Below are 22787 nucleotides of genomic sequence, written 5' to 3' on the forward strand. Positions count from 1 at the left end.
AATGATACCATCGATGTTCATGGATTCAAACAACAAAGAAGAAATAAGGGAAATTAAGACACATCTATACTACACCAATATCACTGCCTTGTATGATTCACAGCACAATCTACTGCAGGCCCAAGAGGGGCAATTCACAGAGGTATGGGCCTTACTTGAAGCTTCAGAGATAGTGATCATGAATTTGGCTTCCTTGGGTGTGAGATGGCTGAAGCTGTTGACCCATGCACACGTGTTGGTATTTACAATTGTCTCATGGATCCCGGCAGGTCCACAAGCAGACCACTCATATGGGGAGCACCAAATGAGTTCCAGCCACAGTTCTTTTCTAAGCTTTAGATGCCTCATGAAGACGCAGGGACTTCTTCCGAGTGCGACCTGGTCACATCAGGGCACATTCAGCAGCAGAAGTCTGTTTCCAGTACAGTCCTTGGCATGGCTAAATTCCATTGTCCCTTTTTCAGCAGTCAAAAATCCATGATAAATTCTGTACAACACTGCAGTCAATAACAGCAGCACCAGACAGTATATTAATTCCTTTACCATAAAGCTATATGGAATTATAACTTTCTAAGGGTGGTGTTATTAAAAGGATCACAGAATCTCTAAATATCAGATGTGTACGTCTGGGTAAATACATTGCCGTACAAAATCTCAGACATGCAGTTCATGCTTTAGGACTTAGAGAATAATAGACGTTATGTGATCAATAATAAAAATGACATTTGTCTTCCTCACAAAAAATAAACATGAGAATTAAGGATTAATCAACAGTCTCAAGGATCCTGAATGCCTTAGAAATAATAATGTTTATCCCTCAATTTATAGTATGGCATTTTTCCTCCCTCACATGCCCAATACACCAGACACACTATTGCTATTGCATTCATCGGGACGCTGTAAACAGAATTTCTTCCACTTGGGCTGAATAAAACTCCCTAGGGGTTTTGCTGGAGTGTAGTGATGAATGCTGGTTGCTAGGTAGTAGACACTGACACTGCAGCCAGCAACCAAATGTAATGGTGATACTGCTGCTTAAATCCTGCTTATCAAAAAGGTTCACAGTACTGATTAACGTAGGTAGTCTACAGGGCATCATCCATTTACACACAAAGCAGAGAGGCTGTTCCAAATAGCAGAGAAGGCAGGGGGCAGGGGAGAGGACCCGGTACTAAAATCATGAACATCTTATCAAGGCATTTCTGTGCTTCATGAAGACAGATGGCATATACATTGAAGACAGGGAGCTAAGACAGACAGACAAAACGCCATACAGGACAAAGCACCTGATTCAACACTGCCTGAAAATCTGATTAATCCCGTGAGTCAGAAATTTAAGGCTGGTCAAGAAAGCCTCCAGTGAAAACAATCATCTTTGATGTTTGCACAAAAATCAATAAATAAAAATAAAGGAAGGGGATAAAAAAAGACACGAGAGCTTTGGGTGATATTTGGCACTTTGCCTCTGAAAATGATGACAAATCCTGGGATTGGAAAAAAATATATATGACTCTATACCAAGCAGCAATTCCTGGCTAAACAATGCAAGCCTGGCTGGCAGTTACCTTTCTCTCATGTTTTGTGCCTTCCCCAAGTCATTAAGTAAGAGCTCTGGCCTCAGCTCGCGTGTAACCAGTAATGACAACCTCTTTGCAGTTATCTGTGTGCAAACAACCAGAGACATTCAGAACTCCAATACAGCATTTTTGAAGAAAAGTAAATCAACCAAGAAATTAAACTGTTTAAAACAAATATTTCTTTCAAAGAATAAGGAAAAAAAATGTCAAGTGAAACTCGCCCTCCCTGCCCCACAATTCAACATGCAGAACAGTCAACCAGTGCTTTCATATCAGCAGGTACACATATCCTGAGCCATCCACGGTCCCCGAACTCTGCGACATTGCTTTCAGGTGATAGAGACAAGATGGTCCATGCAAATGAGCTGACCAAAGTCATGTTGTGTGCAATCAAGATAGGATCCCAAACATCTTCAAAATGGTTTAGAGTCACGAGAAATGAAGGTCCAATGAAGTGACTGGTGTTTGGAAGCACACTGTTTTAATTATATCTCCCTGAAGATATGTTTACGTATTAGCATACTGGCCAATATCTGACACTACCTGTCATTTTATTGCGAAAGGAGAGCAGGGTAATTAATATGGAGAAGTAGCACTACTTTAGATAATCTTTAAAGCCAGGAGAAGATTTGTTAGCTACCCAAGTGGCATTTCTGACTTCAAAAAGTAGTATCATGCAGGATTGAAACTGTATTTAATGGAGCCTGGAGTAACTCTACATTTACTTATTTCCATTTTGGGGTAAACAGTACTCGAATTCATACAATTTAGCCGACTGATGCAGTTTGGTTTACAAAATAGATGGGATGGGAGATCGAGGGCGCCTCAGAGGACAAGGAGAGTTGTAGGGTGATGTTACTGGAGACAGCCTCAGAGCATTGCCTGCCAAGCCCGCTATGTTGTTTAAGCTTCGGGATTTTTCATATCCTTTTATGAAAAAATGCACAGACATCAGTTGAATTCAACCAGAAAATAGACACAGACAAATAATACCATGCAGGATAATCAAAAGTGCTATTTTGAGTTCAAGGAAAAAAAAATTTTTTTACAAAGAATTCAATATTGAGACCATTTATAACTTAAAAAAATAAAGCTCACTATAGCTGTCATTCCCAAGAAATTAAATCAAAACTTATAGTTGTAATACTTCAAAATTCATTCTTTCCCACTGTAATTTGTATTGATGTAATTTTGGTATATAAAATACTACAGATCTTTTAAGAGTTAGGCAAAGCAACTTAAGTAAGATATAAACTTGGCTAATATTTTTAAATTTCAGAATCTGTTTCTAAAAAAAAAACCAAATGGGCTATTTTTTCTTTTCATTTTGTATTGTTTACTAAGCTAATAAGCATGATCAACTTTAAGTGGACAACTCTTTTTCCAGCATATTCAATTTTTCAGCTTTATAGTGTTAAAAGTTTGATTCTTAAATAATGGCGTTTGATGCCATTATCTAGGTGATGTAGAATGCCCATTTCTAAATCTTTGGATAAAAAAATGTAAAGAAAAAAGGAAGGAAATGAAATACAAATTGAGTCATAATTTCAGTGAATTACAGTCTGAACTTTATGATGTGATGTTTTCAGTTAGCTCTCCACTGCCAAGAACTGAGAACCATTTGATCATAATTCACTTTTTCTATTATCTTGCGTTCTAATCAACTGTACGTGATTATCATGGACTTACGGAATAAAAGATCCTCCTCACAAGCTTTAACCCAGTGGTTTTCCTTAGTCACTCAAGCAACATTCCCATCAAAGTCACCTTTGGGAAGATTCATATATTGTAGCATTATTTATTAGAAAAAGAGTAGAGGCAGTTCAGTGGGGTGGTTAGCACCATGTAAACTTAGAAGTGAACTGTCTTAAAAGCAGGACAACTATTGATTGAAAAAGTAGTCAAGAACCAAATGTAGGAGTCAGTCATAAGAAAAACTAGTCAGGAAATAAATGTTCTGACAAGTCCACTGAAAAAAAGTGTTGTCGAACAGGAAAATGAAATTCCCTCAGCCAAAGCTGAGCAAGTGGATACAACTTCACTAAACTTCATGGATTCCTTAGCCTCAGGACATATTCCTTGGGCTCTGATTAGCCCTCGGTGTGCATAATTAGTATATGAGAAAGAAAATGGGCCTTTTGTGTTTCCCTGTGTTCCTCTCAGGTACTTTTTTTAATTTTCATGGAACTTCTGGGGAAGAAGCTAATACTATCTCTCCTCCTTGCACTAGAAAAGAAGAAACATTTTCAGTGAGTTAGTGATTATTTGATTTTCAAGCAGCCAGTACAAGAATGGACACCGACTGTAGTAACTGCTTTACTGTGGGAGAAGCTGGACTGGACAGAAACGTCCTTCCCCATACACACACACAGAAACTTTCAGCGGTCTTCCTTGAGATTTTGTAGATGGAAATTTATGCCATCCATAACCTATTGTAAAATTCTCTAGGACATCCTTTCTGCTAATGAGAGGATTATATGCCAATAAGCTTTGTTAGCATTTAGAGATATAAAACATGGTAGGCAACATGTATTTCATTCTATTCCAGAGGATGATGGAATACTTAATAAGAGGATGTCTTAAATAATTAAAAAAGAATTGCAGATAATTTATCCTTACACAGGGACCTCCACGCTCCTGAAGAGCTAGTCATTACTGCTCTTCTGTAAAGACATTGGAAGTATAACTTTGGGAATTATATGAAGAATAATTTATCCTAGTTGACCATGTAATCTCCCTACAGGACCTCCAAAAAGGTAAAAATTTACTTGATCGTTTTATGCTAATCACCCTAGTTATATGTAAATCTTGGTTCCCATTCTTAATGTTCAATTATTATTCTGAATTACAGTTTTTAACATAAATATTATCTATTCTGTTTATAAGTCCTTTTACTTTAATAACTAGAATTTCAGTGTTAATTTGAAAAGACTTCCTTCTAATTTAATAACAAGTATTTAGTAAAATTATACGTTATTCATTGAATATATATATATTTTATTCTGCAGGTTCATTTCTGATACAAAATTTGATAAGGTTTTGCTTAAGCAAACTTTTTATTGAGTGGAATGGTTAAAAATATAATTCATGAGAATAAACAATATTGAACCTACTTGGAATTGGCATCTAAATACAAGGTGTGCCTATTATATTATATGGTCCTTTTTTTTTAGTTTTTTAATTTTTTTAACATTTACTTACTTTTGAGACAGAGAGAGACAGAGCATGAACAGGGGAGGGTCAGAGAGAGAGGGAGACACAGAATCTGAAACAGGCTCCAGGCTCTGAGCTGTCAGCACAGAGCCTGACGCGGGGCTCGAACTCAGGGACTGCAAGATCATGACCTGAGCCGAAGTCGGACGCTTAACCAACTGAGCCACCCAGGCACCCCAATTATATGGTTGTCAAAAGCATGTGCTTATATGGGGAAATATTGAAACTGCCTAGCAATGTACTATCAATGGTTATGTTTTTGTGTATGTAATATGATTTCCTAAAAACTACTGAATAAATAAAAACACAGGTTCTAACTATTGGGAGTTCATTCTTACAGGGAATCCATAAATTTTCTTAATGTATGTCCAACTATATTCATACTTGTTGGTAGAAAAAGAATTCAGTGGGAATCTGGTAATTTCTTTTCATCTGTACAGGGGAGAATTTTCAGCACACTAAAATCAAATCAGTTGAAAGACCAACTTGAAAGATAAAAAAGGGATCATTTAGGAAATAAATGCCTGAATAAGAGTAATAGCAGAAATCTATAATCTACATAAAAGGAAACAAGAGAAGAAGTTAATAGATTCCTGATAAACATGACAAGACAACACACTAAAAAAAATAAGTGAAGTTAGCCAAAATGTTACAAGGACTGGGAGGAAAAACACAGTAGTGTAAAAAAAACTAAGCAAGAATGAAAAAAGAAGTCAATTATGATGAGAAATGACAAAGAATAAAAGCCCATAGATGAATTTTCAAAGATGTGCTCACTGATAAAGAGAACTTTGTCTTTGTGACATAGAATTTTATGTGTAATTTTTCCATACAAACTAAATATCTTATTAATTGCTTTGCTTATGAAACTTTGCCATTTTATAGAAAAATTCTATATTTGCATAATGTTTTATAATTTGCAAAGTATTTTTTCGTATGTGGTCTCCTTTGATAGTTTAAAATTCAAATATTGTCTGACAGTGGAAGGAAAAAAATTTAGCTAAGTTCTTAACCATGTAACCTTAGTATAAGCATTGGATGTGATACTTCATTATGTGATGTTCAAGAATGTATAAAAATATAGCCACACATTACATATAAATATATATATACATATATATACATATATACATATATATATACACATATATAGTGGGTTAAGATATGTAATGTACTTAAAATATAATGTTCTATACAATAAATTATTAGTTATACATTATCATTAGTTAATGTATGTATACATATTTTGCTTAAGTACAATGATAGGATATTAACTATCATAAAATATTTAAAAAATTGTTCTAGCACTTAATATTTAAATGTAAATTAGCAAACAATCAAATAAACATATTCAAATAATTGAAATATATTTTGGTATAAAGAATAGATGCAGAGGAATGGAAGTAGCTGAAATGAAGAAGTATTTGAAATATTACATACTAAAGAAATAAAAGAAGAGTCTGACTTCTCTTTTGAGATCAAAGGCATGGAGACAGACAGGACAATAAAAAGTGTTCAGAAGCAATGAAAGAGAAGTACAATATGGGTAATGAGACATTTCAAAGAAGACATCACAAAATAAATATTGAAGGCTTAAAATGTTAAAGTATTCAATTGGGAGAAACTGCAATGAATAGCAAAAAGTGAAGTATTTTTAAAACACAGTTGCACTAATATGAACGTTTTGGATTGGTTTTCATTCAAATTCAGTACATTGCATAAGAAATAATTATAGTTCTTTCTCTATTCTGTCAATAAACAGAGAAAGAGAACCATGGCAATAAAGCAAACAGAATTATCAAAGTAGGAGTAATCAAAGAGCATATCAGCCCTTGGACCAGGGTAGGTAATGTCACAAAATTATTTCTTAAGGAGCGGGTAAAAGGGCCCAATTGTCCCGAGATCCATAAAGTTTACTCAAAACAAAAACAAAAAACGGCACCTAGGGAATGGTCAGAGACAGTGGCATAATCTAGAAAATTGGAAGCACATGGTGGAATGGTGCTTCAATACTGTTAAATTCCTTGACCAAGATGCCTAACCAACAAAATATACTCATTCAACAAGTGTTATTGAGTATCGTCTGTGTGCAAGTCACAGTTCAATGTGGGTTGAAAATAGTAATAAACGTAAAATTATTAGTATTGCCTTGAAGAGAAATTCTGTATCACATTATATAAGTACACAAGTAGCCTTTCAAGTGATTGGATATACTGTTTTATATGGCCAGGGATGTTATATCTTTTTAACCTTGTGACATTCAGATAAATCATGGCAAAGACTGCCCAAATACTGGATAAGAGGTTCAATTAGAGAATGTTTAAAGCTTTTCTTTGAAAAAAGCCTTATTGTTCTATCAATTACTTATCAAATATATGCATAGAGCCAATTACTGAGTTTTATTACTTGTAGTTTAAAAGACAACTTTTAAAGACTGCTGAGTATATTATATTAAGATAATTAGATGAGCAACTTAATTTTTAAATACCCCATTACAATTCTTCCCATAGACAAATGGAAAGCAAAACCAAGAATGAATGAATGAATGAATGAAGACAGAAATGAATGAATGAAGAAAGAAAGAAAAGACAGAAATGAAGAAAGAAAGAAAGAAAGAAAGAAAGAAAGAAAGAAAGAAAGAAAAGAAAGAAAAAGAAAGAAAGATGAAATACCTTTCAGATATGACAGTCAAGTGTACTGTTATGATATGTACTTTAAATGTTTATAATGAGAAAAGAGATGATGAGAAATGTGAAACAACACTGTGTGCAGTTTTTCCTAGAAAATGACGAAAGAGCATTTATATCACTCCATATATTAGTAGCACTTAATTTCTAAGTCACCTGTTAGGATCTGATTAAATGCATGCCTACCTTTCCTGATCCCTCCATCAGAAGCACACGTGTAATCACCTGTTGTCAGTAGGAAACATGTTTCCCCTCTTCTGTTTTTGTCTCTGGTACTAGAGCGTCTGATGGGGAGCCTTTCTGGGGGTGATAATGGCGGCTCACTTCCTGTACTGTCGTCACCTGATAACACTGGTCACAGCACCATGCCCATTGACAGACAGTGATGGATGAGGAAATGAGACAGTACAAAGAGTTTACACTGAATGTCCATAGTACAGTCACTCCATATACAAAACACAGTAATCACATCATGATAAGAAAAAGGATTTTCATCACTCATTACAAAAATCTACATGGAGCAAAATGGAAATGTATTGAAAAGGAGAGAAATGTTCTTTGGGAAATTTCCATTCCATTTTGGATCCCATTTAGTAGGAAACTGACTTTCACAGAACTAATATGAATTCAAAACAAGTGTGATAATGAACTAGCACACACATTAATATCTTAAGATTTCTGACATGCTTTCTAGTTACTGTGAATAGGAATCTTTAAAAGTGGAGCCTACTTAAGGAAAAACTCCGAGGTACATATTTGTCTTTGGAGTTCTTTAAGACACAGGCTTTTAATATTTGCTGAAAGTAATTTCCCCCAAAATATTAATAAAATAAATCCAAAATCTCACTTTATGTCCAGGTTCTCCTTTTTGAAATGAAAAATATTTTTTGAGCATAACAAAGGAATAAGATTAATTTCTCCAAATGCCCTTGAAACAACTGTTTACTTCTATATGCTTGCCAAAGACATTTACATCCTATTGGCCTAGATGCTAGCTTGTTATAACAATATTTACCCAGGCTGAGAGTTTGTCCTCTTTTTCCATGCCCTTCATAAGGAATCTGCACAGGTATACTGAGAACAGTCTGATGAGACCAACATCAACTAAACTCCACTATTCATAAAGACATTCTTGGCCTAATAGTTTTTAGATATATTGACAGAATCTGCAAAACAATGTACTAAATGAACAAAAAGATCTTTATGAATAATATATTTAAGAAAGCATTTTAGTTCCAGCCACATTTTTTCCCCACTTACTTCGCAAAAACTTCTGGAAACTAATGAAGGGACCTATGGAAATGTTACTTGCCTTTTTTGTTTGTTTGCTTGCTTGCTCTGTGTAATTGGTGTCATTTCTGAATTATGCAAAAGTATTCACATAGGATTATCATAAATCTTTTTTTTACAAGAAAAATATTAAATATATCTAAGTTACAGGGAATGCACATATCTTAAATTTTCATAGTGGGCTCAAAGCTAATTAAATTGTTTAATTTACAAAATATTTCATCTGTACCCATACACAATAAACTAGAGAGGACACTACTGCCTATAACTTTGGCAAAATGAACATCAATTATCAGTTGATGTTCTCTAGATTATTTATGGCAATGGAAAGGAGAAGGGATTCAGCAATATATCACCCAAAATTCATTTTGGGAGGGAACAGAGCGCCCAATGCATAGTGTAGAAAAAAGGAAATCCACAGGGAAATTCAACTTTGCCATTGATTAGACAAAGCAGATCATCTATCTCCAGAATAATGATGAGTCTATTATATTACATAGCATTTTACCCAATCTAAAGGGATTATACTAAAGATCCTACCTAAGTTAACAATCATGAAAATTTAATCAACCCTCCAGAATATTACTAGCAACAACTTATATTATCAAAAGGGCTATCTTCCATATCACCTTTTTGGTGTTCAGGCTTTTCAAATATAAGCATCCATTCTTTTTAAGTAACTGCTTCTTGTGAATTAGGTTGAGATGCATGGCCCCATGTGGCAGAGATAAAACTGAGACAAACACGCCAAGCCAAATGATATGGAAAGCAACATTTTGAGAATGGAAGATGGAAAATGGCCAATATCATACCATCACATCGTGCAGGGGAACAAAGAAACATTGGCACAAGAGCAACAAACAGGCAAAAGAAAATATTGGCACCATCAGCAGAGGGCATTCCCACTAAAGCAGGAAAACTCTATAGACCAGCTACGCAGGCTTCTACTTGGAATCTACTGAGAAAAGCTACAGGCTACAGTCTAGCTATCTACAAGCCTGATACAAACACATGTTTTGCGAAGGGGTAGAACTGAAAACTCATGAAAGTTTACAGAGAATGAAAATGGTTGCCTTCTATCTAAGGGACATACTGGTCTATAAAGTATTTAATGGCATGCATTTGAAATTGTGCCTTACCTGATCTGTTATGTTCCAGAAGCCGATTGTCTTTGCCCAGACACGTGTCACCCTGTGTGCTATTACAGGCCATATTTAATTCTGTCTTGCAAAAAGTAGGTGAGCTTGCCTGAGGGGCAGGAGGGATGTGCTTCTTTCTTTTCCTTGGAAGTTTCTGCTTCGCCATTGCCAAGGAGTAGTACATCCCAAAGTTGTTGACAATGACAGGCACTGGCATGGCTATTGTCAGCACTCCAGCCAGAGCACACAGGGCTCCCACCAGCATCCCTGACCATGTTTGGGGGTACATATCCCCATAGCCCAAGGTAGTCATGGTCACTACAGCCCACCAGAAGCCAATTGGAATGTTTTTAAACTGCGTGTGCTCACTAGCTGAAGGGTCGTTAGGTTGAGCTCCTACTCTCTCGGCATAGTAGATCATAGTAGCAAATATCAAAACTCCTAGAGCCAGGAAGATTATCAGCAGCAAAAATTCATTAGTGCTAGCTCGAAGAGTGTGTCCAAGCACCCTCAGACCTACAAAATGGCGGGTGAGCTTGAAGATTCTCAGGATCCTCACAAATCTTACCACCCTGAGGAAGCCAAGTACATCTTTAGCAGCTTTGGATGACAGCCCACTGAGTCCCACCTCTAAGTAGAAGGGTAGGATGGCCACAAAGTCAATGATATTCAAGAGATTTTTGATGAATTCAAGTTTATTAGGGGAAAAAATTATACGGACTAAAAATTCAAAAGTAAACCACACCACACACACTCCTTCTACATACGTCAAGGCAGGATCCGTTTCGATTTCATATTGCAGAACAACGCTTGTGCCATTGATGACTGGTTCTGTCTTGTTTTTAACAATATTGAAAGCTTCATGTGTCTCCAGGCAAAAGGTTGTGATCGAAACCAGGATGAAGAATAAAGAAGCAAAAGCAATAAACTGTAGGGGGCGGGGGGAGGGAAAGAAATAAAAAAAGAAACAAAGTGATCTGAACTATAATATACTTTGATCCAAATCTAAGAGCATCGATCCCCACAGATGAAAAAGAGCAAAAGCATATTTGGAGATTTTGGAGGTTTTGCTTGGGATGTTATTTAAGTGAAAGAAGAGATGTGTAGGTATCATTAATTAGAGTTGCACATGTAATTTGTTTCAAGTTCTGTTTTCTGTTATATAGGCAAAAACTTTTGCTTATGTTGGAAAATAATTTCTTGACTCTTTTGTATAAGAAAATATACCTGTTAAGAAAGCATAAAAATCAATCCAAAACAACGTTAAAGGGCAACAGACTAAAGAAAAAAATGTAGACAGTGGCTCCAGATATTGGTTCTGATCCTAGAAACCTTCATGTATTAGATCAAGTTTTACATCTATAAATATAAGGTACAGTCCATACTGATGGAAATTTGGAAGCTACCCAAATTTAACTGTAGGTTTTTAGCTATAAATAAAATGCTCCAAGTTGTCATAGGTATGGACATGAAAAAAACAAAACAAAACAAAACAAAACAAAACAAAACAAAACCTTTTGAGCTTTGTTAAAGTTAAATTGTATCAGTTTAAGGTGGAGACTTGTCCAAAAGAACAAATCTAGGGAAGAGGAATAGTCAACAAGACTGAAGAGAAAGAAACAGAGTTAAGGAACAAATTAAAAGACAATTTTCTTTCTCACCTGAAAAAGAACTCCAAGTGTTATTAGAGTAGCATGCTATAAAATTGCAGGGTTTTGGGTTTTTTTTTTGTAATTCAACTTTTTAGTTCATTTCATCAGTCCCTTATGTGAATACACACACCCACTAATACAGAATAATAATAATAAAATCTCTCCTTATATAGTTCCTATTACTGCCAGACATTCATAAAAACAAATTATGTAAATGACTCATATCCATCTCATAACACTACTATTATCATATTTTACAGTTCTACAATATTAGCACAGAGTTTAAGCTACTTTTGCAAGATGTAAGATAACAAAAGGATAGACGAAACACCCTAACCTGATAAGTTTTGCTCCCAATTGTTTTGTTAACTACCAAACGCTTGCATGTTGAATACAAATATGTTAAACCATTTACTTATCTTGGGATCACATACTTCTTAATATTCAAACTCTGAAAACTTAACACCCAGTTGTCTGAGTGAATGGTACTGTGACAGTACCAGAGGCTTTCAAAGAAGCCTGCAGAGTTCTAGTGCTCTCGGATAATGCCCTTGGACTTAGCGTCTGTAATGAGCACCAAGGGATTGCCCCTTGAATATCCAAATTAATTAATTATGTAAGAACAAGGGGTCATCAGTCAAGTGGAGAGTAGCCCTTACTTGGAAATATTAGGGTATATCCAAATCCCAAAACTGTCCCCTAATACCTGTTCTTCACCCATACCATTGAAAAGATCAAAGTTTCAAGAAGAGATTGAAACTACCTCCTTTTTTTCCTGGTTGAGTTTCAATGTAAGAGAGATACAAAAGGACTAAAAGAAAACATCTTAGGATGGTAACTATCTGCCTTAAAGAACCACCTCAAATTCTGAAATTGTATCTATGCAGGGTAACAGTTGGTACACTGTTCATATAGAATTACAAAGCATGCCATTTTCATGGTTTTGCCTTACTCCCCCATGCATGTCTTCCAATCTCTCTTGGTTTTGACATTATGGTTTCACTAATATCTTTTCCCAGACATAATGCAAGACACTAACATGTTTTCACTCAGCTTTCCCTTTGTCCAAATAAATATACAGTTCATTTTTTAATAACTACTTGTTGTAACAGTATCACTAAGACCCTCTAGATGCTTTACAAGATAGTATCTTCTAGAGGAAGAATCAATCATCCTTGATGCATGCATTACTTCTTAATGCTTAATGTAATCACAATTTTATCTATAGATTTGTTTCTGATTCCCCCTGAAATTTTTTGTCATCAGAGCCCTGCTGGTGGGTATATGTTGATGCCCCCATCAAGCCCCCCCCCCCACCACATGCTCCCCCATCCACATCCAGTCTCCAGCATTTCAGATGAAATGTCAAAAGTTTCAGTGCACACATTCTATCTACAAGGCAGGTAGACAATATAAGGCAGTTAAAGCAAACTGTAATTTTATTTTATGCGTCTAGTATTCCTCAGTCAGCATTTTTTCAGTTAACTTTGCCAAACTCTCTCCACCTATATTCAGGTGAAATGAATGGGACTTCCCAACACTGCTGTTTCAAAATCTGTCCTCACTTCCCAGCCATATCCCAAACAACAAAGACAGTTTTCTAGGGTACTTTGATGCTTGTAAATACGAAACACTGGGACCTTTTATGAGGGAACATTTTCTTACTCTTCATTCATTCATTCAAGTATGAATTAGGTGCCTCTCTGTGCCAGGCCACAGGGTTAGGGCTTCAATTTAACAGTAGATAACAAAACACAATCCCTGCATTTGAGGAATTCACAATCCATTAGGGAGACAGACATTAAATAATGAACCATGCAAAAATTATATAATTACAATTGTGATAAATGCAATGAAGGATAGAAAAGCTCAAAAGCGGGGCTTTATTTAGACTGAGGGGTCACAGACACCTCTGACAAAATATCAATAGACTGGAATTTGAGGGATAAATGAAGGCTAACTTGATGGAAACGGGAGACCCGTATATAACACAGTAGGAAATTTTAACAAAACGTCTAGACTTTTTCAATCTGGCTTCTCAAGTGATGCCTTTACTGTAACACTGCAGGAGCAGAAGGTTTTCCAAGTCTGCCTCTTTTGCACAAATTACGATGATTAAAGCCCAAGCTAGCACAGAGGCTCTGACATTTTAAAGGTTAACCTCTTTTCCTAAAGAGGTTTAAGTAAACTAGAAATATTACCTAGATTTTAAAATGAGGCTGTAAAGAGACTTTAGAGCAGTTTGATTGCTTATGGTCCTCCTTTGGACTTGCTGGCTTATTGGGAAAGCTTTAGAATTCACTTGTCTTAAATTATTGTAACAGCCCCATTGTTTGGGATGAAGTAAAAATACAAGATATATAGGTTAACGTGGCTTTTAACTTAAAGTCCTATGCAAATACTATAAATCACTATTATTTATACTTTAAAAATATATAATTATTACCTCAATAAGCACTACCAGAACCTGAGGCTTATGTTCATTAAATGAGTTATCATGTTGTCAGAAAAAGGTCAGCAGAGTCATAAGGTACTACACTTGGTGGTTGGAGTTTAAGTAACATGAATCATCTTGTTAAATTACCCATTTTAATTATCCACCCACAGAAGACATGAATAGACAGACACTTTTCTAAAGAAGACATCCGGGTGGCTAAGAGACACACATAAAGATGGTCAACATCACTCATCATCAGGGAAATACAAATCAAAACCATGATGAGCTACTGACCTCACACCTATCAGAATAGTTAAAATTAACACCACAAGAAACAACAGGTGTTGGCAAGGGTGTGGAGACAGGGGAACCCTCTTGCACTGTTTGTGGGAATGTAGACTGGTGCAGCCATTCTGGAGAACCGTATGAAGGGTCCTCAAAGAAGTAAAACTAGAACTACCTTATGACCCAACAATTGCAATAGTAGGTTATTTACCCAAAGGATACAAAAATACATTTTGGGGGGTTCATGCACCCCAATGTTTATAGCAGCATTATCAACAATAGCCAAACTATGGAGAGAGCCCAAATGTCCATCAACTGATGAATGTACAAGAAGATGTGCTATATATATATAAATAATGGAATATTACTCAGCCATCAAAAAGAATGAAATCTTGCCATTTGCAATGACATGGATGGAGCTAGAATATATTATGCTAAGAGAAATAAGCCAATTGGAGAAAGACAAATATCATATGATTTCACTCATATGTGGAATTTAAGAAACAAAACAGATGAACATATGGGAAGTGAGGGAAAGAGAAAAGAGGGAAACAAACTACAAGAGACTTAAAGATAGAGAACAAACTGAGGGTTGATGGAGGGAGGTGGGAGGAGGATGGGTTAGATGGGTGATAGGTATTAGGGAGGGCACTTGTTGGGGCACCTAAGTGGCTCACTTGGCTAAGCGTCCAACTCTTGATTTTGGCTCAGGTCATGATCTCAAGATTCGTTGAGATCAAGCCCAATGTTGGGCTCAGCCCTGACAGTGCAGAGCCTGCTTGGGATTCTCTCTCTCTCTCTCTCTCTCTCTCACTCACTCTTTCTTCCTCTCCCCCCTCAAAATGAATAAATAAATATTTTTAAAAGGGAGGGCACTTGTTATGATGAGCACTGGGTGTTGTATGTAGGTGATGAATCATTGAATTCTACTCCTGAAACCAATATTGCACTGTACGTCAACTAACTAAAATATAAATAAATAAATAAATAAATAAATAAATAAATAAATACTTGCCCATCCATATTCCTAGAAAAGAAATTTAGTCACATTCATTAGAATATACCTGGGGAGCTTACACAAATGTGAATTCCTTGCCCTCCACATGACACATCAGACACAGATTCTCTTGTTTAGGGAAAGGGAATTTGCATTCAACAAGCTTTTGTAGTGATTGCTATGCATATCAAAGTTTGAAAAACACTGTTTCAGTGTATTTTCAACTTGATAATACAAAGTTGATAATTCATTACTAAATGAATTGGAGAAGTTTCTAAATTATAAGCATTTGTAGACTCTTAAAAGAATCTTCCTAAACCTGTGTGTGTGTGTCTTCGCATGTGAGTTGTGACATAATTCTGGCTTCTACACAAATATTGGTGAAGAAACAAAGCAATTGAACAGCCTCTAAATATACACAATTCTAAGACACAAAAACTTTGAAAGCCAAAAGTTGTCTGTGTTTTTACAAGTCGCTTGGAACTTGAATTTATCAATATTTTCATTAGCATTATTTAAAGAACCACATGATTTTGTATTTTTATTATTCTTCATTGTAATTTTTATAGCTCTGTATATCTTTAGTTTTTAAGGACTTTGTAATTCTGCCAGAGTGTGATAATAGTATAATAGGAAAATAAAAAAGAGTATAAAAAAAGATACAAACTGTCATTATGGGAAAGAGACATTCATTCCAGAAGTAGATGACTATTTTGCTTTAAAAAAACAAGCTAGATAGGAATTTTTTATTTATAAAGTCTAAAGACACTAGAAATGGTCTAGAATGGGAAGGTCATAACAGAGAACTAAAGTATTCTTCATAATAACATGGTAAAAAATTGAATGTTGTCTTCTGACAACTTAAAAGTGGGGAAGTTGGAAGGAAATTGAAATCCAGAAAGAAAGAAACGGGAAAGTTCTTTGAGGATGAGGAAAGTCCCATAATGGGAAGGAGCAAGCAAATGAGATCCCTGAGCGTTACAGCAGCAGAACTTTGGGACACCGATGGGGAATACCAAACTTTAAGATGCTGCTTGCTCTGCTATGCCTTCAGCAAAAGGTGGTTGTACAAAAGAACCTGGTGTTGATGGTGCTTCGAGTGATGAAGGTATTGGGCCATGCAAAGACAAAAGGAGGGGAGCAGTCAACCATGGAGGCAAGATACAGTGAGGTTCAAAAACTTAGAAGAGTACTAAATAAGAGTAAAAGATAATCAGGAGAAATGTAGCCCTTGTGAGAGTATTAGAGTTATTGAGTTTTTAAGAGAGAAAGATCTCCCCATAGAATGAAAAATAAGAGCTCAGTTTATTGGGAACTTAGTTTGAGTATCAGATGAAAAGGTGACCCCAGAAGCCTTGAAGACCTAGAATCATCTGGAGGCAACACTTGGAATCCATTATCAAGGAATTTGTGCACTTCATTTGAACTTAATTTTAAGAGACTTGGATACAGAAAATATCTTGTTTTGTTTTGTTTTGTTTTGTTTTTCTGACTCTCTGAGTTAAGCCCAAATGGGTAAATATGAGGTTAGTTTGAATAATATTAAGTAAAAGAAATTAAAAAGGAAAGAAATGGTGGGAGGGAAGAGGTTTTATTTGTTTTTCTCCTTCACAAACTGGAAAGTGCTTAAGGACCAGAATGATTTCATATCCATTTTTGTAGCTCCTGCTTTTGGCACAGTGGTTAGTATTTAGGATGGCTGGCTGGCTGGATAGAAGGATGAAAGAATTAATGAAAGAATAAATAAATGAACAAAATAATAAGGGAGATCACATTCTAGTGAGAATAAAAATGATGTGAGGAAAAGGAACTAACAGAAATGAAATAATAAAATATGCATATTGAAGCAAAAGAAAGAAAGAAAGAAAGAAAGAAAGAAAGAAAGAAAGAAAGAAAGAAAAAGCCAAATTTATAGCAGGAGCAAATTGAACTGGTCTGTAGGTCCAAACATTGCCCTCAGTAGCTTCCATTCATTCTGTTAATGGAATCTTATCAAGGAGTTGAGGAAGAAAATCACATTGCCATCTCTCTCTTCCTTTTCCCCTGTGGTAAGACCACAAACTCTTACAGGCATTAAATGAAAATAAGATATAGCATGCTAAATAATTAAAATTTTAGAAAGCTCTCTAGGTGTTCTGTTGACTGAATTCACAAAACTCGTGTATCATCTCAGGGACATTTAGAAGGGAGATGCCCTGCTACAATATTGACTTGTGGATGTAATAAGTAGCCAGTTTTTCTCCCTAAGCCCAGTGTCCATGATTAGCTTGATGAGTGTCTAATACTCTGTTTTTGTTTTGTTTTGTTTTCTAATTAGCAACCATGAAGAGAAAGCCCTCAAAGTGCGGTTCTACATAGAAGATAGTATGTCTATCTACGTCAGTGCAAAGATTCAAGTAGATCTCTAAGTATGTATAATAGGCTGACAGAAAGAGGAGGAAAGCAGGCTATATTTTTGTTTCATCATTTTCTCTTTCCTGTTAGTATTAAAATGAATAAAACTGAACTCTATAAAACCTCAAAAGTGCCAAACATAATGAGGACCAGACTGATTAAGTGGCCTTTTTCTGTGCTCCCCTAGCCCAGGATCACTGATGTAGCAATTTTCACACACTTTTGTTACTGATTCTACAAGTCCACAAATTGTTCAAAGAGAACTTAATATCTATCTTTAGAGCCAAACACAGGCTTGACTGATGGCAAGAAGTAGGTGATCAGTTCTTGGGAAATTAGAAAGTGTTTTTGAAGTATGTTTAACTTGGTATGTAAAAATTCCACTGGCTCCAACACAGAATCTCCTTTAAAAGTCACCTTACCCATTAATTCAGTTAGAAACCTCAACCTATATTATAAACCTTTAAGGGGGAAAAGAACTTGAAGAAAAATTAAACTTACCTCTATTTGAAAATAAAAGTCAATGACATAATTTAATAGTTGGAAATTAACATTACAGGGAGATTTTTTAAGACAAATCCTAAAATATATACTTTGCCATGGCCCAAAAATTCCAGTCCTTAAAGGAGATTCCCATTCATGGGCCATGGCAAAGAAAAGCCTGAAAGCTCTTCTTGACCTTGACAATCACCTTGAAAACAGACTCCTCGAATCAGGAAATTGAGGTCACTGGAGTTCATCAATTAAGGTTGTGAAAATAGTCATCAATTGGATGAGGAGTTTAGGAAGGAGGAGTTTTCTTTCCTCCTTGATTTCCTCTCACTTGTGAAAGATGATGAACCATCACTCTGCTTTGAGACGATTTCTCACTTGCTCTGGCATCTTGCAGGAACTTTATGTACTAAAACTGATTTCAGGGCGCCTGGGTGGCTCAGTTGGTTGGGCGTCCGACTTCGGCTCAGGTCATGTTCTCAGTCAGTGGTTGGAGCTCCGCGTCGGGCTCTGTGCTGACATGCTTGCTGACTGTTCAGAGCCTGGAGCTTGCTTCTGATTCCGTGCCTCCCTCTCTCTGGCCCTCCCGGCTCATGCTCTGTCTCACTCTCTCTCTCTCTCAAAAATAAATAAGCACTAAAAAAAAAGAATTTTTAAACTGAATGATTTCTTGGGATTATGGTTGCAATACTTGGTCTGGGATCAGCTTTAAATATCCTTTGTATGTAAATACTGATAAAGTTGTCAGATACTCAGGGTTGCCTGACCTTGTCAGTTTTGCTGCAAAAAAACATTAGGTACATTGTACTGGGGTTATTATTCATGGAAACAATGGTTAGGATCTATTTTCTCTCATGGAGCTAATGCTCTGAAAAGGGATCCCAGCACAACAGTTTTAATCAATGCTTGGGAGTACGATTTTATTTTTATATAACTGTTAAGATTGCTGGTGGACTGAGTTAGCCAAAAGGAAGACAGTTGCCTGCTTCAAGAAGAGGTGTCATATTTCAGGTTAAGATGTGAAAGCATGAAGAATTTTGCAGTAAATGCCGATTTCAGAACTCTTAGTGTAGTGTAGGAATTAAGATCCTTGGGAATTAAGTAACTATGGAGGAACATCCTAAATTGCAAAGATTTGCTACTGCCAGCTTTCAACCCAAGTCAATTAAGCCAACCTGCATTATCATAAAACTGCCAAAATGCTGCATCTGCTTAAATGGGAGTTGAGTTTGCTTTATTTGCCTTGTGTACCCTGCGCCTGCTCTATAATGTCTGTAATCATGAAGAGGGAAAAAATTGTAACATTAGTTTCAAATATGTGTTTGTGTATATGTGTGTATACTAAGGAATTTCATTTTTGCAATTCCACATGAGGTATATCTATTTTTAGTTTGCATTTTAAGGACATTATATATTTTCCAAACAGAAATGCTTCATTCTTATTATACACATTCTTCTTTTCACTCTTAAATAATTAAATAAAGACATGAGCAAGGACTTCCAACAATGAGGAATCAGAGCTCATAGTACTTCCTGATCCAAAATTTCCACTTTTAGAAATTTACTCTGGTAAAATGTGGATAGAAAAGTACAAGGATATATGTGGAAGGACATTCACTGAAGCATTATTTATCAAAAAAAAAAAGTGTAAGTCAATGGTATATAGCATTACAAAGAATGAGGCAGCTAAATATGGAATGATATCCAATGAAACCTATTAAACAAAAAGATGACTGTGGTACAACAATATGTAGAGTCTAATACAACTTCTATGTACAACTCTATGTACAATCTCTATGTACAACTAATGCATGCTTATAAATAAATAGCAACATTACATTCTTAGCAATAGTTATAAGAGTGGCATCATGTGAATGTGTTGCTAATGGAGAATTGTAACTGATTCTATAAATATCTTCAAAGTTTAAATTTTTTATAAAAAATTCAATCATGTATTATATGTTTTATTTTAAAAGAAAATTCAAAGAAAATCATAACCAAGAGAGGATTAAGCTTGGATCTTCATTCTCAATGACCATTATGCTGATTTTATTATGCCACAGAAATTATACATTGGCAGATTGCCATTTGCCTTCTTTTGCCCAGCACCTTAAATTTAGCAGATGCTCTTAATTATGTATGTATTCAAGTCTCATATACTAGCTTTGCCGTAATTAACAAGAATGTGGTGTTGTTCACAGAACTGTGGTCTCTAGAGAAAGAAAATGGTCTCTTTCATTAGTAAGAATATCCTCAAGGGCTAACCACATAGGGACAACTAGAGCCCTGCGTCTGCTGGTTCCATGCAGAGTTGACAATTACTTCAGCTTCTTTTGAGGCTGGTAAAATCAACTTCTCTTCATTCAAGTTTTACTGTTTAAAAGCAGTTCCACAAACTTTATTGGATTTATAACGTTGAATTAGATCTTTCCTCAGTGGGGATGCCAAAAACATATATGATTACTAAATTCATAAATTAGTGAAGAAGGCGAAGAAGATTAACCTACATGTAACTGTATATAATCATGTGTTTATAACACATATATGTTTTATATTTATATCAATGTATCAAATGTGTTTATATGCATAGATAGATATGTATACTATATACAGATATGGATTACAGGTATGAATATATTATGTAGATAGGTATAAAATTGATATAAAACAATATAAGATTTAGATTTCTCAAGTCAAGATACCCAAATATTTTTTGATCACGGAGACTTATGTGACTCCTGATAAAGATATGCCACCATGTTGATACCTTTATCCAATATAGATACACATCATTCTCTCTACATTTTTTTTTCCTATGCAACAGGAATTTCACTGAAATTTTTACTTGGCCTATCCACTCACACCTGAGTGTAATTTTCTAGGATACAGGCAAGGGAGGCCTATACATGACATTAGTATTATCACAATGAATTATGGTGTTCAAAGTTTAACTACAATTAAAAGTCATCAAATATGGATACACAGGATCATTTCAGTTCTCTAAGTCTTATGATGAAATTTAAAGTGTTTGTAATTAATATATTGCATGAAAATAATTTTTATAATTGCTTTATTAGATAAGAATTTTATACTTTTTAGTCATAAGAATAACAGCTTATAGTCACTTCATAGCATAAACATGAATTGTAATTCTTAAATTCCAACTATTGAAAACTCCTTCCAAAACTTCCACATTTATTATATATTGTCTTAAATTCATTTTTAAATGATTTAGTTTGTCTTGCAATGATATGACCTACACCATCATGATCTAGGAATACCTAGGAGGTCACATTTTTAAACCCTATCTACTCTTAAGTCCTAGGATATCTTTCTTGAGGCCAACACTTTCCAAATTAAATTATGCAAGAATCCTGTTTAACTTAGTTGAAAGTGAGGGAGGTAAATAGAATGCTAGTTGAAGGCAAAGGGAGGTGACTAGCTTACAAACACCTGCCAAAGATTTGTTGACTCTGATAAGTCTGTTTCTTTCAACACTCTATACACTTTCAACACATCTGTCTAGCCTACTAGAGCACCTCTGCTGGTCTAGTCCCTATACAACATAGGGAATCCCAAGCTTTAGTCTCAAATGTTAGCATTCTTTTTCCATACCTGCTTGCTCAGTAATCCTTTCTAAAACATAACCATATGCACAGATAGCCAAGTCCTGAGAGTCTCCCATGGTTTATGTGTGCATTCCTTTTTCTTCAAGATCTTTTGTTTGGTGGGTATTTGTTCTTTCTTGCTACTAAGCTGGGTCAGGACCCCTCCAATCCACCCTAGTCTACTTCAGCAAGTATGCCTACCTGGAGAAAGAATACTAGAGTCTCAGTTCCTGATCTGCCTGGAAATCTTGGATACTCTTGCAAATAGATGCAGATTCTTCCCAGGGGCAAATTTCCTATATCCCACAAAACAAAAGCTCCTGGGTTAACTGGTACTTTCAATACAAGAAGCAGAAAAGTCATATTTAAAATAGGGAGGAATTGATTGGCTATGTAATTGGAAATCCTATAAGGTGAACCTTAATGTTGTTTGCCTAAGCAATTTAACTATATCAACAGCTGTCAGAATGTGGCCTGGAATTACTAGCAGTCCAGAGACCCTTTTCTTGGGTCTATAAAATCAAAATTAGTTTGAAATAATATTATAAAACTTTTTGCTTTTTTCATTCTCATTGTCTTACCAGTTTATAGAGGAGTTTTCCAGGGGCTACATGATGTGGTATATTACAACAGAATGAATGTGCCAAGAAGATAGGAGAATCCAGCCACTTTCTATTAAGTCAGACATGAAACAGATCTACAAAAATGTAAAATAATGTCACCCTTCTCACTTTACTCTTCCTCTTTCAGAAATTTTATTCTTTTTAAAAAATTATTTTTCTAAGTCATGGAGATGTAATGTAGAGCATTGGGAATATAGTCAATACTACTGTAATAACATTATATGGTGACAGATGGCAACTAGACTTATGGGGATCATTTCATAATGTATAAAAATATCAAATCACTAAGACGTACAGCTAAAACTAACAGGATATTGTATGCCAATTACACTTCAGCGTAATTTTTTTCATTAAAAATATGTTTGCTTACATCACTGGATTACATCCCAATCA

At 35.5% G+C, this 22787-nt stretch overlaps 1 protein-coding gene across 2 annotated transcripts in view; it reads right to left on the minus strand.

Moving 5' to 3' along the window:
• Positions 1 to 454: 454 nt before the first annotated feature.
• Positions 455 to 22787, minus strand: part of KCNC2 (potassium voltage-gated channel subfamily C member 2) — a 195146-nt gene continuing 172813 nt past the window's right edge. The window contains exons 3-6 of one of the 2 annotated variants that reach the window (XM_042992765.1): positions 9907 to 10834; positions 7664 to 7828; positions 1566 to 1660; positions 455 to 497 (exon numbers count right to left, since the gene is read on the minus strand). In XM_042992765.1, coding sequence (XP_042848699.1) covers positions 1599 to 1660; positions 7664 to 7828; positions 9907 to 10834 — 1155 coding nt within the window. In that variant the 3' untranslated portion in view covers positions 455 to 497; positions 1566 to 1598. Of the gene's footprint in view, positions 498 to 1565; positions 1661 to 1804; positions 2505 to 7663; positions 7829 to 9906; positions 10835 to 22787 lie in introns of those variants that run through there. The other variant, XM_042992764.1, reaches the window with a different exon arrangement.

Source organism: Panthera tigris, chromosome B4, assembly GCF_018350195.1.
Source record: "Panthera tigris isolate Pti1 chromosome B4, P.tigris_Pti1_mat1.1, whole genome shotgun sequence".
Classification (NCBI taxonomy): domain Eukaryota; kingdom Metazoa; phylum Chordata; class Mammalia; order Carnivora; family Felidae; genus Panthera; species Panthera tigris.